Consider the following 15,454-nt stretch of genomic DNA (forward strand, 5'->3'; position numbering starts at 1 on the left):
AAGTCTTCCTGATAGGCTTGGCTACAGTAAAAGGCTACACTCCAAATCCAAGCCTTGGGAGGCCAACAGCAATCCAGCAGAAAGAACAGGGGAGACTCACCAGACTCCAGTCACCAGGGACTAGCCAAAGTCAACTCTGCCAACAGGGACCTGTTTCAAATGTGGCAGGGAAGGACACTGGTCCAGCCACTGCCCCAATCTTCAGCAGCCCACCGGGCCATTCCTATTCTGCTGGCAACCTGGCCACTAGAAGTCAGAGTGCCCCAATGTGGGCTCATCCTCTGTGCCACACCATGGAAGTCCAGCTCCATCAGCACAGGCACCTCAAACTCTTCCTGCCCTCAAGCTCCTTGGCTTGGTGGAGGACTAATGGCACCCAGGGACTTCCCTCAGTCCTGCTGAGTTCAGGGTGATGCTCCAGGTAGCAGGTAAGTCCATCACCTTCCTAGTGGACACAGGGGCTACCTTCTCTGTCTTGACTGCCCACTCAAGTCCCATGGTTCCATTACCAATTTCTGTTATGGGGGTAGACGGGACCCCCTCCATCCCGCCCAAGACCATGCCACTTCCCTGTATTCTTGCAGGATGGTTTTTCTCACATTCTCTTCTGGTCATGCCCATCTGCCCAGTGCCTTTACTTGGCCGAGATACCCTCAGCAGCTTGGGGCCACCCTCTCTCTAATCCTCATAACCACTCCTGACACTCAGATTTCTACCTCAGACTACTCTGCTGGATCTGGTCCACCCCAAGTATGGGAAATCTCCACCGCAGTAATTACTATCCACAACCAACCAGTCCTCATTCGCCTTAAGGACCCCCTCTTCCTTCCCTTCCAGACCCCAATTTCCCATTTCTGAGACCCTTTCCCATTTCTGAGACCCACCACTGTGGTCTCAAGTCCACTGTTACCTGCTTCCCGTCTGAGAGATGAATAATTCCTATTGACTCGGCTTGCAACACCCCATTCTCCCTGTGTGTAGGCCCTTTGGTGATTCCTGATTAAGTTCAGTACCTCCGCCTCATTAATGAGTTGGTCATCCCAATCTACTCTGTGGTTAAGACCCTACACCCTCCTCTCTAACATTTCTCTTACAACTTCCCGCTTTACTGTCCTGGACCTGAAGGATGCTTTCTTCAATGCCCCCCTACATGCTGACTCTCTCTGGCCTTCACTTGGGAGGACCCTGATACATGGGCAGAGAGACAGCTAGCATGGACAGTTCTCCCGCAGGACTTTCAGGACAGCCCACATTTCTTTGGCTAGGCTGTGGCCCAGGACTTTTCCTCCTTTGACCTTAATCCTAGTACACTTCTTCAATATATAGATGAAGCACTATGCAAGTACTCCTACTTTACAATCCCTGCTTGTGTCTGTCTCAGAGGGCCAGCCACCTCCTTGTTTCTAAACTACCTTGGCTCCCTGGGATATGGTGTCTCCCCACCTAAAGCTCAACTATGCTCTCCCACCATAATATACTTGGACATTCAATTTAGCCAAGGTTCTAAGACCCTCATCTCTGACTAAGTATGGATTCTGATAGACCTACAGCCCCCATTTTTTTGAGCCTGGTGGGATTCTTTAGACATTTGACCCTCAATTTTGCTATTATGGCTAAGTCATTATACCAGTCAGCCAAGGAGACCTCCCACCCACTGAGCTATAGTTCACCACCATTTTTCTACTCCAGGAATCCCTGCTCATCCCCTGCACAAGCTAAGAAATCCCATTTGCTCTTTTTCCCCAAACCCCACCTTCAAGAAGAAAATTCTAGGCTAACACGTCATCTTTCCATATCTCTGAGTTTGCCACTACACACCCAAGAGTGCCCACCCAGGGGCTCAGCTTTTTACCTCGTATGGGCATAATCCCAGCTCCTAGCTCACAGGTCATCACCCTGAGCCTAAGACCCATAAACCCCCTTGCTTTAGCCCAGACTTGTGACTTCACTGATCTCTATCTATAGGATTGGTGAACCTGCCCGAGAGCTGCCTCTCAATAAACCTGCCTTTATACGCTTGGTTTGGCTTGAACTGGCTCATTTTGTTGGCTGAGAAATATATCAGGATTACCCTGGAACTGGAGTTAAAATAGTTGGAAGCCACCACATGGGTGCAGGAAAACAGACTCCTGTCCTCTGCAAGAACAAGTACTCTTAACTTCTTTTTTTTGTTGTTGTTTTTGTTTTTGTTTGTTTTTTTTGTTTTTTTTTGAGACAGGGTTTCTCTGTGTAGCCCTGGCTGTCCTGGAACTCACTCTGTAGACCAGGCTATCCTCGAACTCGAACTCAGAAATCCGCCTGCCTCTGCCTTCCAAGTGCTGGGATTAAAGGCGTGGGCCACCACTGCCCAGCTGTACTCTTAACTTCTAAGCCACTTCTACAGTAATCCATACTAGCCTTTAAAATCAAACCAAAACACAGGTTCTGAGGACTTAACATGGGTCCCACTGGAATATTTCCCAGCTCCTTTACCCCCACCCCTTAGTATAGTTAGTTGGTCAGGAAACAGAGTGACAGGGGTTGTGTGTCCTTCCTGGCCTTACAGGAAGTGCTGTTGCTCTTGAAGATTCAGTAGAAGCGCTGGAGGCTGAAAATAGGTGAGGCAATAAATGCATCTGTTTCTCTTTGCATTTCTAACTAAGTTGAAACTGTTTCTAGGTTACTGGCAGCCCTGGGGTCAGGAGACAAAGGCACTGGCCTCAAGCTCCTAACTGTGAATCATAACCATAAAGCCAGTCTTTCCCGAGATATTCATATAACATCAAAGCCATTCATTTAAACTACACCATGTCTCTTAAGCCTGGTCACAGTTGTGTGGCCATTTACCAATGTTAAGGACTTTCTGCCTTTCTAAAGCTAAATAATCGTTTTTGTGTGTTTGTTGGAGTTTCACTGTGTAGCTCAGGCTGGCCCAGAACACATCATCCTCTGTCCTCAGTCTTCCCAGCACAGGGCTTACCAGTGTGTGACCACACAACTGGCTTGTGACACATTTCATTTATTCACCTACTGGTGGATACTTGGCTAGGGTGGATGCCACCGTGTGACAGACTTCTTCAACCCTGCTTTCCAGTCTTTGGGTGCACATCTGGAAGTAGAACTTGGGTCACATGCTACTTGTAGATTTTATTTCCAAGGAACTTCCATATTTCCATAGCAGCTGCACTATTTTATATTTCCATCAATACTGTATACAGGGTTCTGCTTTCCTCCTATCCTTGCCAATACTTGTTCCTTTCTGTTTTCTTTTCTTTTTTTTTTTTTTTCACCCATGCAATGGGTCTGAGATGGGATCTCATTTTGGTTTTGATGTAGCTTTTTCCCATCATCAGTGCTGTTGAGTTTTTCATTGCTTACGGACCACTGGTATATGAACGGCATACTCCAGTCTTTGGCTCATTTTTCCATCAGGTCTTCTGACTGTTGAGTTGCATGAATTCTTCATATGTTGCATATATTAACTTTCTACCAGACATATCCCTCTCAAATGCTTTCTCCTATTCCATGGGCTGCCTTTTTTTTTGCTGTGTTGTTTGATATCTGGCTCTCATATTAAAGCTGGATCATTTGAGCTGGGCGTGGTGGTGCATGTCTTTAGTCCCAGCACTTGGGAGGCAAAAGTAGGTGGATTTATGTGAGTTTGAGGCCAGCTTGGTCTACAGAGTGAGTTTTAGGACAGCCAGGGCTACACAGAGAAACCCTGCCTTGAAAAACCCAAAACAAACAAACAAACAAACAAACAAACCCACACAAAACCCAAATGAAATAATTTCTCTCCTCACCATTGAGAGGTAGAGGATTTGCATTCTAGATGCAAAACCTGTAGCAGACAGTACGCTGCAATTACTTTTTTTAAATTCTCTTAGATGCAAAGTTAACTTTTTGATGTCACTAGTCACAATAACTGTCAACTTTGGTGAAGTTCATTTCTTTCTGTTGACTTCTGTGTGTTTTGTGTCCTACTTATAAAATCACAGTTTACTCCAGGGCCATGAAAATTTACTCTTATATCTTATTCCAAGAATTTTATACTTTTTACTTTTACACTTAACTGTGATTCATTTTGAGACAGTTAGGTTTGAGGAAGGGATCTAGCTTCACTTCTTAGCATGTGGATTTGAAGTTATCCCAGCATCATGAAAAACACTTTTTTTTTTCAATTTAAATGGCTTAACCTCTAATTAAATGCATTAACAGTACATTTGAGGGCTTATTTCTGGACCATAAGTTTTACTTATCTATTCTTTGCTGATTTAATCCAATCTCCTAATCTGTAAAATTAATGAAAGGCTGTTTCCTTATATATTTTTGAGAGTATTTCTCTGAGTAGCCTTGGCTCGCCTGGAACTCACTGTATAGACCAGGTTGGACCTGAACTCACAGCAACCAACCAGTTTTTGCCTTTAGAGTGCTGGGATTAAAGGTGACTCATCCTGAGGGTTGTTTAATGTTGAATTTTTCTTAACAGTTCCCTGACACTTGCCAATAGTGTGGGTAATGGCTTCCTTCTCTTCTCTCTTCTCTCCTCTTCTCTCCCTTCCCCTCCCCTCCCCCCTCTCTCTTCTTCCTCCTCTATAAATAACATTTTGCTTTATAGTATGTGATAGCCTGTTACTTGCTATGTAACCCAGTCTCAAACCCATGGCAATTCTCTTGCCTCCGCCTTCCTAGGACTGGGATTATAGGCATGCATCACCACACCAGGAGCTGACTGGATTTTAAACTGAAGAGCTCCAAGGCAAGGGAACGAATGCATCCAATCTATCTGTGTTCATTGTACTTATTTTCTTAAAGAAAGGGTCTCATGTGGTGCAGGTCGGTCTTGAACTCGGTATGCAGCTAACCTACTTCTGATCCTCCTGCCTCACTTTCCTGAGCACCGAGGTTGGATACATGTACCGCCACATTCCATGGATGCAGTGCCGGAGCTCAGAGTGCCCTAGGTGGGCAACCAATGGGGCGGCGTGCCTAAGCGCATCACATTTGTTTTCTTCTAAAGCTTCTGTTTAAGGCAAGGCATGCCAGTTTCTCATGACAGACATACTTAAATTTAAAGTAAAGGGTTATGCATTGCTTTTTTAAAAGTGAGTAGTTTCAAGGAAAGACACGGACAGAGAGATGGTATAAAGGCAGAACAGCAGAATCTTGAAGTGTGCTTTTCTTTTTTGGTGGGGGAGTTAGAGAAGAAAATCCACTGGATGGTGAATTTATTTATGTTCTAATTCTCTTTGGAGACAGGCCAGCCGATCTGGCTGCTATCTCTGGAATGGAGGATTTATTCTAGGTAGCCAGTGTCTACCCTTTATCATGTTAATTAGGGAATGTAGATCATTCTTAGTCTGTCTTAAAGAGCTGATGTTGAAGTTCCGAGTTTTGCAGAGAACCAGGAGCAAGCACACAGCCATGAGTTTGGCAGGTCACGCAGCTGAGGAGCTGTGTCTGCCACAGACGCCTCCTCACTCAGACAGCAGACAGACTGGGCTGTGACGCACTGTCCTGTTACATCTGTTCCCAATCCAGCACAAAGGCATTTCAAGTCAGTCACCAGCCCTGTCCCCAGGACCTGTTCTGTTTTCAATTCTTGTTGGCACAGGAGCAGACTGTTCCTCTTTAAATCCCAGCAGTCTAAATGAACTCAGTAACATTTTCTCTCTGCCACCCCTGAGAAAGAACCTCACTCTCAAAGGGAATGTCCCGCTACTTCTGCATGTCTGCGTTCCTTCCTGCAAGCATGCAAGCAAAGTGGATCAAATATGAAATGTATATGTTTACTTATTCATTACAAAGTAATTTTTGGAAGCAGTTCCTTGTTGGACACTTTCGATATTGATCTAGGGGACCTGCAGAAAGGAAATTGATTAACTCAAAGCTACTCATTTGATTGGTACATATTGAGAGCTTGTGGCAAGCATCAGATAAGTTCCCTGTTTCAGTCTTGCAAGATGAAAGTCAAAACTGGGTCCTGCTTTCCTCCAGACCCACATTTAAGCTGTGAAGATGCTTCATGATGAAAAGCTGGACTTCCCAGCAGCCAGTCTGCCCCAAGTCTGCGAGGTCTGAAGTACTGGGGTCTGAAGTACTGGGCTAGGTGTTTGTAACCTCTAATATTGAGTACAATCCAAAGTCAGATCTATTCTTCACTGAAATATCTAGATTTCTAGAATGTTGGTGTGGACATGAATCCCTGGTATCATTAGGATGCAGGTTTGGATCTGAGTGGCCTGGGGTATATTTCTGAACCATCCCAGGACCCTGTTTAGACTAGTAAAATTTAAAATTGTTCGTGGAAAAAGTGACCTTTTCAAAACCTAATTCCCAGCAGACCCTGGTGGCTCATATCTGTAATCCTACCACTCTGGAGGCTAAGATCATAATGAGTCTGAGGCTAGCCTGAGCTACACAGTAATTTTTGAGTATAGCCTGAGCTATAGAGTAAAGTATTGTCTTAAGCCCTCTACCCCTCCCCCAACCCAAAACCCAAGTAAATAAATAATATTCTGGCTGAATTAGGCGATGCTGTGGTACAGTGTGGAGGTGGATGCCTGTGTGCATGAGTGAGGCGGAAACAGGAGGATCTTGAATTTGAATCCAGTTAGAGCTGGCTAGCAAGTGCTAGTCTTGCCTTGAGAAAAGAACAAAACAATAAAAATTCCACAAACCAAACTTAATTCCAATTGCGTTTGAAAGCAAATTAAGCTCCAATTAGCAATTCAACCTCCGGTTCCTGGCTTCTCTTTATCAGAAAGTTTGGAAAAGCTACCCAAGACTTCCCAGTTCCTTCCTGGAGTCAGTCACTGCGGAGTGCTGGTGGCTGATTGGGATGCTTGCATGTGACACAGGCACTGTGACATAGCACAGACCGAAATTCTAAGAAACCTGGTTTTAAAACAATGGCAGCACATCTCCGAAGGAGGAAGGAGGGGGTTCCTTATCTGCCTGCATAGTTGCGTTTTCCACCCCAACCCCTCTCTGAGCAACACTTCACTTCCTGACCTTTTGGCTAAGATTAAGTGATGTATATCCCCGCATCAGAAGAGAGAGTACGATCTCCATTCACCAGAAAATGGCTGCAAATGTAAAAGCACTCCTGAGAGGGGCAGAAGCGGGTGGGTCTGGACAGTACAGCTCCGGTGGGTGAGCAAAGCCCAGGCTTGTGCTTCTTCTGGGTTTAAACTGTTCCTGTACCATGTTGTATTGCAAAGGTTAACTGTCTTGCTTGGCAATGGTTTTACTAAGGTCCAAGAGCCGGGGAATAATTATGGGAGAAGCTTTCTGGGCTTAAAAACAGACACGTGAGCACAGGCAATTTCTGCGGGGACTAGCCACTAGTCTGATCCGTGGCCCAGGCCGAGACCCCTCTTTGACCCTACTTACTAAATGTGTATTGATGATTTCTTCTATTGATATGTAAATAACTGGTTTGCTGACGGTCACCAAGTCTGTGTATTTGTCCATATTAAACTTCTCTTCTGGTTCAGGGACATCACATGCTTCTTGAAAATATTTCCTAGAAATAGGGAAAAACGGGGGTGTTAAGACAGAGTCAAATTTGTAACTCTACTAAACTAAGTTTTGAAATGTTGGCTAGAGCACCCCTCCACTCCAAGCTTGGGACACTTGTTATAGTGTCTTCCAGGGTGGCTCATCAGTGCTTGACCGTATTGCTGGATGCTGGACCTCAAACTGGTCTTCAGACAGGATGAGAGATAAATGTGGGACTTGGCCCTGTGACTCAGTGTGATCAAATCCTGGATGGGATTTCTTAATAATGTTATAATTTTTAAAACTGACCCCTGGAATTTCAATGAAAATGTTAAGATGAAGAATTCCTTGGGGTTGGGGAGCTGGCCCAATGGGTGAAGCATGAACGCCAGAGTGTGTAACTCAGGCACCATACATGGGTATGATGGTATGTGCCTGGACCCAGACTAATGGAGAGGAAGGCAGAGACAGGCAAATGCTGGGAGCTCATTGGCCAGTCAGCCTAGCCAAACTAATGAGCTCTGGGTTCAGTGAGAGGCCATGTCTCAAACATAAAGTAGAAGGTGACATAGGAAGATACCCAGTGTCAACCTCTTTCTTCTATATGTATGTGTATACACATGCACATGACCCACCCAATGCACACACATGCTTAATACACATACACATGTAAATGACTGTGTGTGACATGTGTATATGTAGCATGTGTGTGAGCATAATATGTGTGTGTAGTATATATGTGTATGTATAATATATGTGTGTAATATGTGTGTGTGTGTTTTATTCTATACAGTTTCAAGTGATTCTTATGCCTGAAATCTTCTATGACATGTTTTCTAGGGCACCTGAGACCTCTGTACAGGAACTGATTTCTCTCTTCCCAACCCTGGGTTGGGTGGGACAGCCATGTTTCGGGGTCATTCATGCTCCTCAGTAAGGGTAGGTCTTCCTCTTGGGTTTTGCTTATAATTGTTCATGGGGTGCTGAGGAATGACGAGAATAAAGACCAGTGAAAGACAAAAAGGTCGCATTTAGGAGGATAATCTTGGGAAATCAGGAGACAGGGCTAACAAGAAAAAAGGAGCCAGGTGTGCTAACGAGTACCTTTATTCCTAGCACTCAGGAGACAGAGGCAGGCAGATCTTTATGAGTTCGAGATCAGGCTGGTCAACAGAGTGGGTGCCAGGCCAGCCAGTGCTACATAGGGAGGCCTTGTCTCAAACAAATACCTGAAGGCAAGGGAAGGGCTAAGAACATTGAGGGTTTGTGAGGAACACGAGCAACATCGTTTCTCCTGAGTGAAGAGAACTAAAATTGGCTCTGAGGAAACAGAAACTTCCCATTGCGAGAGGATTTGGGGCAACCTTCTCCTGAATGGCACAGATCCCACACAGAGATGGGAATCAGTCGATAAACTGTGAGCCCAGAGGAATGGGAAGTCCCCGTCCAAGTGAGGAGGACAGAGGTCACACTGATGTCACATAAGTTCTATAATCTGCTGCAGACAAGAAAGCAAACACAAGCCAAGATGGAAGTGTCTGTTCAGAGCTTCCAGATGCACAAGTGACTGTCAGCAGGGCTCTCTCCTCTGTCCTCATGGAATCATTAGTGACAGAATTAGGAGAAAGAAACACAGGCAATAGTTAACAATTTAACTCCTATATGGGTAATGGAGAAGGGCTTCAGGGCAGGGGAGGCATATTCACACAAGATCCCCTATAAATACAAAAGCTGGGGTTCCCCAGCCTTCCCAAAGGAATCACATCATTTCCTACCATTGTTGAAGAGAAAGCAAATTCTTCCCCGTTGGAAAACAATTTGGGGGGAAAAAAACCCAAAGTTATGTTTTTTCAACAAAACAAAATCAGTTATTTTGAGTGTCTTATTCTAAACACTACGATTGTGTGTCCCACATCAGGGAGAGTGTTTTATCAGAAGCACAGATCCTAAAGCAGGAAGGCTTCAGTGTAGCAGGAAGGAGGGGGTGGGGTAGGAACAACCAGCCTGAGTGAGAACATCTTGTCAGTTCCTTTCCTTCATTTTCCTGTGGCAACTGCTGGAGGGCACGCAGCCTCGTGGGGCTCTTGCCTTCCTCCATGGGCTTAGTTCTATGTACAGAATATCATTGTCTGTTCTCCCACGTTGTTCTTTAAAAGAATAGACCCTCTCACCTGAATTCCTGATAGGTCTCTGATAGATAATTGTTCATGGACGACAAATGCTCATTCTCTCCCTCAAACAGCTTGTTGGAGGCTGCGTGTTGCAGAACCTTCGCCACGGATCCCAGGTTCCTCCTCTGGTTGGAGTTGATCTGACCTCCGGCTGTCATGTCAATGATGTCAAAGCCATCGGGAGCCACAATGGCTGGGTTCATATACCGGTAGTAGAGGAGGTTCCCAACAATCTGCACAAGGGGAAAGGGCATTTTTAAGAGACAAACCAACTCTGGTTGCTTTTTATCTTTAAGTATACATATTTGGTTTTTTTTTTTTTTACATTTCCATTTTCTGCAAGAGTGGGGCATTTTCAGACACAAATCTTTTTTAGCATTTACATTTTTAAGAATTACATCACTTATATATTTATCTGTCTGTCTGTCTATTTCTTTATGTGTATGTATACACACATGTCATGGTGCACATGTAGAATTCAAAGGACAACTTGTAGAAGTTGATTCTCATTCTCTACCATGTGAGTCTTGGGGATCAAACTTAGGTTGACAGACTTGGTGGCAAATATCTTTACCCACTGAGCCCTCTCACTGCCTCTGACACGATTCCTTTACTAAGTGTTAGATCAAGGAGGTAAACACAACCCAGCACTAACATTATATGTCACACAGTTCTTTTCAGTGAAAAATAGGCTTATGACCCTCAAACGTTCTAATATAGAGAGTTGCAATGGTGTCTGAAGTTTCTAGATTAGCCTCAGTAGACAATAACCACAACAGCCATCACATACAGACGATCTACAGCTATTGTCACACAGGAAGAAGAATGTTACACAACCGTCCCTTGGCAATTCTGGCTCAGAACCCCCCAGAGAAGCTGCGGAGAGGTCGCCCTTGAGAGTCTACCTTTAACAGCTCTTCTTCTGTGGCATCGGGGAATTTCTCACGGATCGAGTTCTTCAGTACTTTGGCTATATACCTCAATCCATAACTATACGTGGAACAGATGACAAAAGAAAATAATGGAAAAACGCTAAGTGAGCAAAAGACAGCAAATTGTTCCAGTCAACCAACGCTCAGCCTAAAAATTCAACATAAAGTGAGATGCGATGGAGTCACGGGGTTTCCGTTGCTGGAGTCACAGGGCTTCCGCTGCTTCTAACACCTGAGCGCGGGGTGTGGCTACAGCCAGGGTAGTGCGCCTTCATTAGAGGGTGCTATGAATTAAAATCATTGTGCAGGCCACCTTGGATTTCTTTTTGTTTTTGTTTTGTTTTAAGATAGGGTCTCATATTCATAATCACCATGCCTGGCTCTAGATCCTAATGCTAAATAGTAAACACGACACAAGGGAGAATTCCTGTCTTTACTTCAGTGGCTTAGGTAATATTCCAAGAACTTCAGCAAAGACTGCTAAAGTAGCTATGAATCAACTTACGGCAGCAGATCGAGGGAAGAGATGATGGAGCCCAGGACTTTGTCGGTGACCTTCCTCAGGTTTTCAATAGATGCCTCTAGTTTATTCTTCACCTCCGGGTATGTCAGGGCTTGCTCTGTGGTCACATCGTAAGGCAGCTTGCTGGAATACAACAAGGGTTCAAATAAACAGGTTCTGAGGTACACATGTGAGCACCAGCCTCCCACTAGTGGGCTCTGTAGTCAAGCTCTGTGGAATGAGCTGGATGAACTGGAGGTTGCCCATGACTCCAGCAACACGGTTTTGCTAAGTAAGACATACGTAGTGCACCTTCCACTACTGATGAATCAGGAAGGACTCCAAGCATCCAACATAGCTTTAAAGGAATGATAAAGGGTAGACCAGGTAATGTAGACTCAGTTAAAACTTTCTCCTTCTCTCCCTCCCTCCCTCCCTTCCCCTTTTCCTGTTGAATGAACCTATAGCTTTGTGCATGGTAGGTAAATGCTTTACTATTGATCTACAACCTCAACCCCTATCTTTTTTTTTTTTTTTAAGTTTCTGAGGCTCTCATAGTCCAGGCTGGCCTTTATGTAGGTCAGTATGTCAGTTACTTTTCTGCTGCTGTGACACATGACCAAGACAACTTATGAAAGAAAACATTTGGGGCTCATGGTTCCAAAGGGTTAGAGTCACAGCAGGGAACATGGATGCAGGAGGGCATGGCATTGAGGCAGTAGCTGAGAGCTCATATGCAGATCTGAAATCAGAGGGAGCTAACTGGGAATGGTGTGGGCTTTTGAAGCCTCAAAACCCAACCCCAGTGACACCTCCAAAAGGCCACACCTCCTAATCCTCCCCAAAAGCTCTACCAACTGGGGACAGAGTATTCAAATATATGAGTCAATTGGAACTTTTTTCCTTCTAACTACCATACTGAGGCTAGCCTCAGACTTCTGATCTTCATGCCCCATCTCCCAAGTATTAGAATTGTAAGTGTGGCTTGCCTGGCTTCCTTTAAATTTTTTATGCATTAAAAATCTTATGCTTTCATTATAGTAAAAAGAAAAACAAAAACAGAAAAAAACAAAAGCCTGCATATAAGCAAGTAAGAAATTAGTACTGATTTTTTTCATATCTTAGTAAATAACTTGCCAAGCCCTTCTGTGTATATGTGTATAAGCCTCACACACTCATGGGTACAAGGAAATTTTGTACAACTGAAACCCTTGAAACCCTAGGTATATGCATATATATGACTGATTTTTTTTTTTTTAAAAAACAGGTCATTGGACTGAAGTATAAAATCAAGATATACCATGAACCTATCGTCACTGTCAATAAGTATAACTTTACACTACCACTCCAACAGGCACTTACCCCACTATGTGGTATAAATGCATTTAATAAGTAAATCCCAACATAAATATTTTGAGTTTCACGGCTTCTCACTATGACAAACAGTGCTATGACAGCAGCCCACACAATTCTCTGTGCTTCTTAATTACTTATGTCCTCTTGTAGGAAAACAGAAGCTTGGGCCCTTAGATCACAAACACCCCCAGAAGAAGCTGAGCCCACCTGAACCATGGCTGCTTACAGCCACCGAGGAGGAGGCTGACAAAGGATTTCTGCTCTAGCTTTAGAAACACAAAGAATAAGCACGGAATGGAGTTAGAGGGGCAGAGATGGGAGCCGCTGCTTCTGAAATGTGAAAATACCACTGACGTTATGAAGAGGAAGCTGGGATCTTACTCAGGCAGCAAAGCGCTTATGCACAACGGTGGGGACATGCGTGATAGTGCCAGAGACCAGGGATGGAGGTCTCCCTAGGAAGAGAGGCCAGGGATGCTGGTAAATCCCAGCTCTGGAGCGATGGAGACAGGAGGATGCCTGGAGCTAACTGACCTACCAGCCTCACTGAATTGTAAATTCCAGGCCAGTGAGACAGCCTATTTCCAAAAAAGAGAGTAGATAAACGTACACACACACACACACACACACCCGTTTAGGAATTTGAACAGCATAGGCATATTAAGGGAAGATTACATTTCAGATTAAAAAAATTACTTTTGATAGTAACTTTTTGTTCCCCCTTAGCAGGACTTAAGAGTATACATGTGCAGATGAACATAAGATGCTGCAGAGATGGCTCAGAAGTTAAGAGAACTAGTTGCTCTTGCAGAGGACCCCTGTCCAATTCCTAGCACCCATATTGTGGGTTACAACCATCCACAACTCTTCATTTCAGGAGATCGGCTGTCCTGTTCTGACCTCTCTGGGTACCAGACACACGCATACAACAAAGAGTAAAATGGACACAAAATTCAAAACAAAACTCAACCAAACAAATAAAACTTTTCAGAATGAATGTTACAAAGCATGACAAAGCCAGCCTTTCGTGGCCTCTGTTACCTGGCCTCTCCAGTCTGTGTTTCCAGTTGGTTCACCCAAGCCTTGTATACCTCCACAGGATTGGTGTTGATGACCAGGTCCTCGTCCTCAATGATCTCTTTCACCACGGGAGCCAGGAGCTGGCGCAGGGTGTTCTGTCCCCGGGCACCTCTGTTGAAGCTGACAACCATCTTGATGACTGTAGGGTTGCCTGTCACTATGTCTTGAACCTGGTCCACCTTTGACCTAAGAAAGCCCAAGCCAAGACAAGATGGTTGGCTTCTTTGGAGAGAGTTTTAAACAAGATAGACTATCTGAGGCACCTAAGAGCTTTGCAGAGTTTTATTGTTCTTCATACAAAACAGAATTGATACAGTTTCAACATAAACCGCCACTTGTAAGAGGTATATTTCTTTTTTTAAAATTTTTTTTTAAGTTTATTATAAGTACATTGTTGCTGTCTTCAGATACCCATAAGAGGGCATTAGATCTCATTGTAGATGGTTGTGAACCACCATGTGGTTGCTGGGATTTGAACTTGTGACCTCCAGAAGAGCAGGAGGTGTTCTTAACCACTGAGCCATCTCACCAGCCCCCAAGAGGTGTATTTCTTACTCAAGCAATTCAAGGCCTGGAGACTTAAGCTACAGCCTTGGTCTCACCCTACAGGGAGGGATGAGCTGCAAATGGACCATGACTAAGATAGCTGGTGATACTGTCCCTCTGTTCACCGCATTTTGAAGAAGTTTTTCTTGGTTGAATGAACTGCTCCGACGTCTTCAGGTCCCTCTTAAGTTTGCTGCCACGTGGCATCTGGCTGCATCTCATAGCCGAGCTACCTGGCTCTGAAGATTTCCTCTTGTCTAAGGCTCCCTCTTTTGTAGTACAGTCTATTCTAGTCTTTATTGGACCTACCCATTCCTTCATAGTTAAATATTCTCTCTCTCTCTCCTTCTCTCTCTCCCCCCCCCCTCTCTCTCACACACACACACACACACACACACACACACACACACACACAGTTTCTTTGTGTAACAACTCTGCCTGTCCTGAAACTTGATGGCCTTGAGCCCACAGAGATCTGCCTGCCTCTGCCTCCTGAGTGCTGGGATTAAAGGCGTGTGCTAGCACCACTCCGGCCTCTCTTCTTTTTTAACCAGTTGCCTGGGCTGGTAAGATGGATGAGGTAAAGTCAGTGATCCGGCCAAGACCAGTTACTGATCCATCAAAGTCTGGCATGCTGTCCCCTCATTCACAGACACACAGAGCTTGAGGGAGTTCCTCTCTCTGGGACCTGTCCTCAGGTCTGAATTTTAAATCCACACCTCCTTCTTAGGGACCACTTTGGAACTTAATATTTTTGTTTATATATTTTTACCAAAATGTCCTCTATTGTTCACACTCAGAGTTTTAAACACACAAACCACGTTTTCCTATGACGCTCCTCATTTTTCTGACTCGGGTAGCTTCATGTCATTCAGCATACATACACTTTGCTCAGATTTTTTTCTTAAAAAAAAAAAAAACAATCAATGTGGTCTGAAACCTTTTGTAAAGGTAAAGAGAGAGGTTGGAAACATGGCTCAGCAGTTAAAAGTGCTTTTCACTCCTCCAAAGGACGAGAGTTTGGTTCCCAGGACCCAGGTCTGGTGTTTTACAACTGCCTGTAACTCTAGGTCCAGGGATCCAATACCCTCTGCTGACCTTTGTGAGGCACACACATACACGCACACACGCACACACACACACATCATACCACATCACACACACACACCACATATCATAGACACATGTACCATGCCACACACAGATCATAGACATATACACCAGATACCTCCCTCCCCACCACATATCACAGACACATGTACCACACATACACACACACACACCACACAGACACAAACATACACACCCCAGACATACCACACACACCAAACACACACACACATCACACATACATCAGACATACACACAGACACACGCACACCACA

The 15,454-nt window shown here is 44.5% G+C and overlaps 1 protein-coding gene across 1 annotated transcript in view; it reads right to left on the reverse strand.

The window, feature by feature from the left end:
* The window catches only part of Iqgap2 (IQ motif containing GTPase activating protein 2), a 266,744-nt gene that overhangs the window by 22,860 nt on the left and 228,430 nt on the right, over positions 1–15,454 (reverse strand). Inside the window, exons 24-28 of the mRNA XM_028760064.1 lie at positions 13,485–13,709; positions 11,091–11,231; positions 10,559–10,643; positions 9,654–9,886; positions 7,375–7,507 (exon numbers count right to left, since the gene is read on the reverse strand). Coding sequence (XP_028615897.1) covers positions 7,375–7,507; positions 9,654–9,886; positions 10,559–10,643; positions 11,091–11,231; positions 13,485–13,709 — 817 coding nt within the window. The remainder of the gene's footprint in view (positions 1–7,374; positions 7,508–9,653; positions 9,887–10,558; positions 10,644–11,090; positions 11,232–13,484; positions 13,710–15,454) is intronic.

The sequence above is a fragment of the Grammomys surdaster genome, unplaced genomic scaffold (assembly GCF_004785775.1).
Source record: "Grammomys surdaster isolate TR1022 unplaced genomic scaffold, NIH_TR_1.0 126391, whole genome shotgun sequence".
NCBI lineage: Eukaryota > Metazoa > Chordata > Mammalia > Rodentia > Muridae > Grammomys > Grammomys surdaster.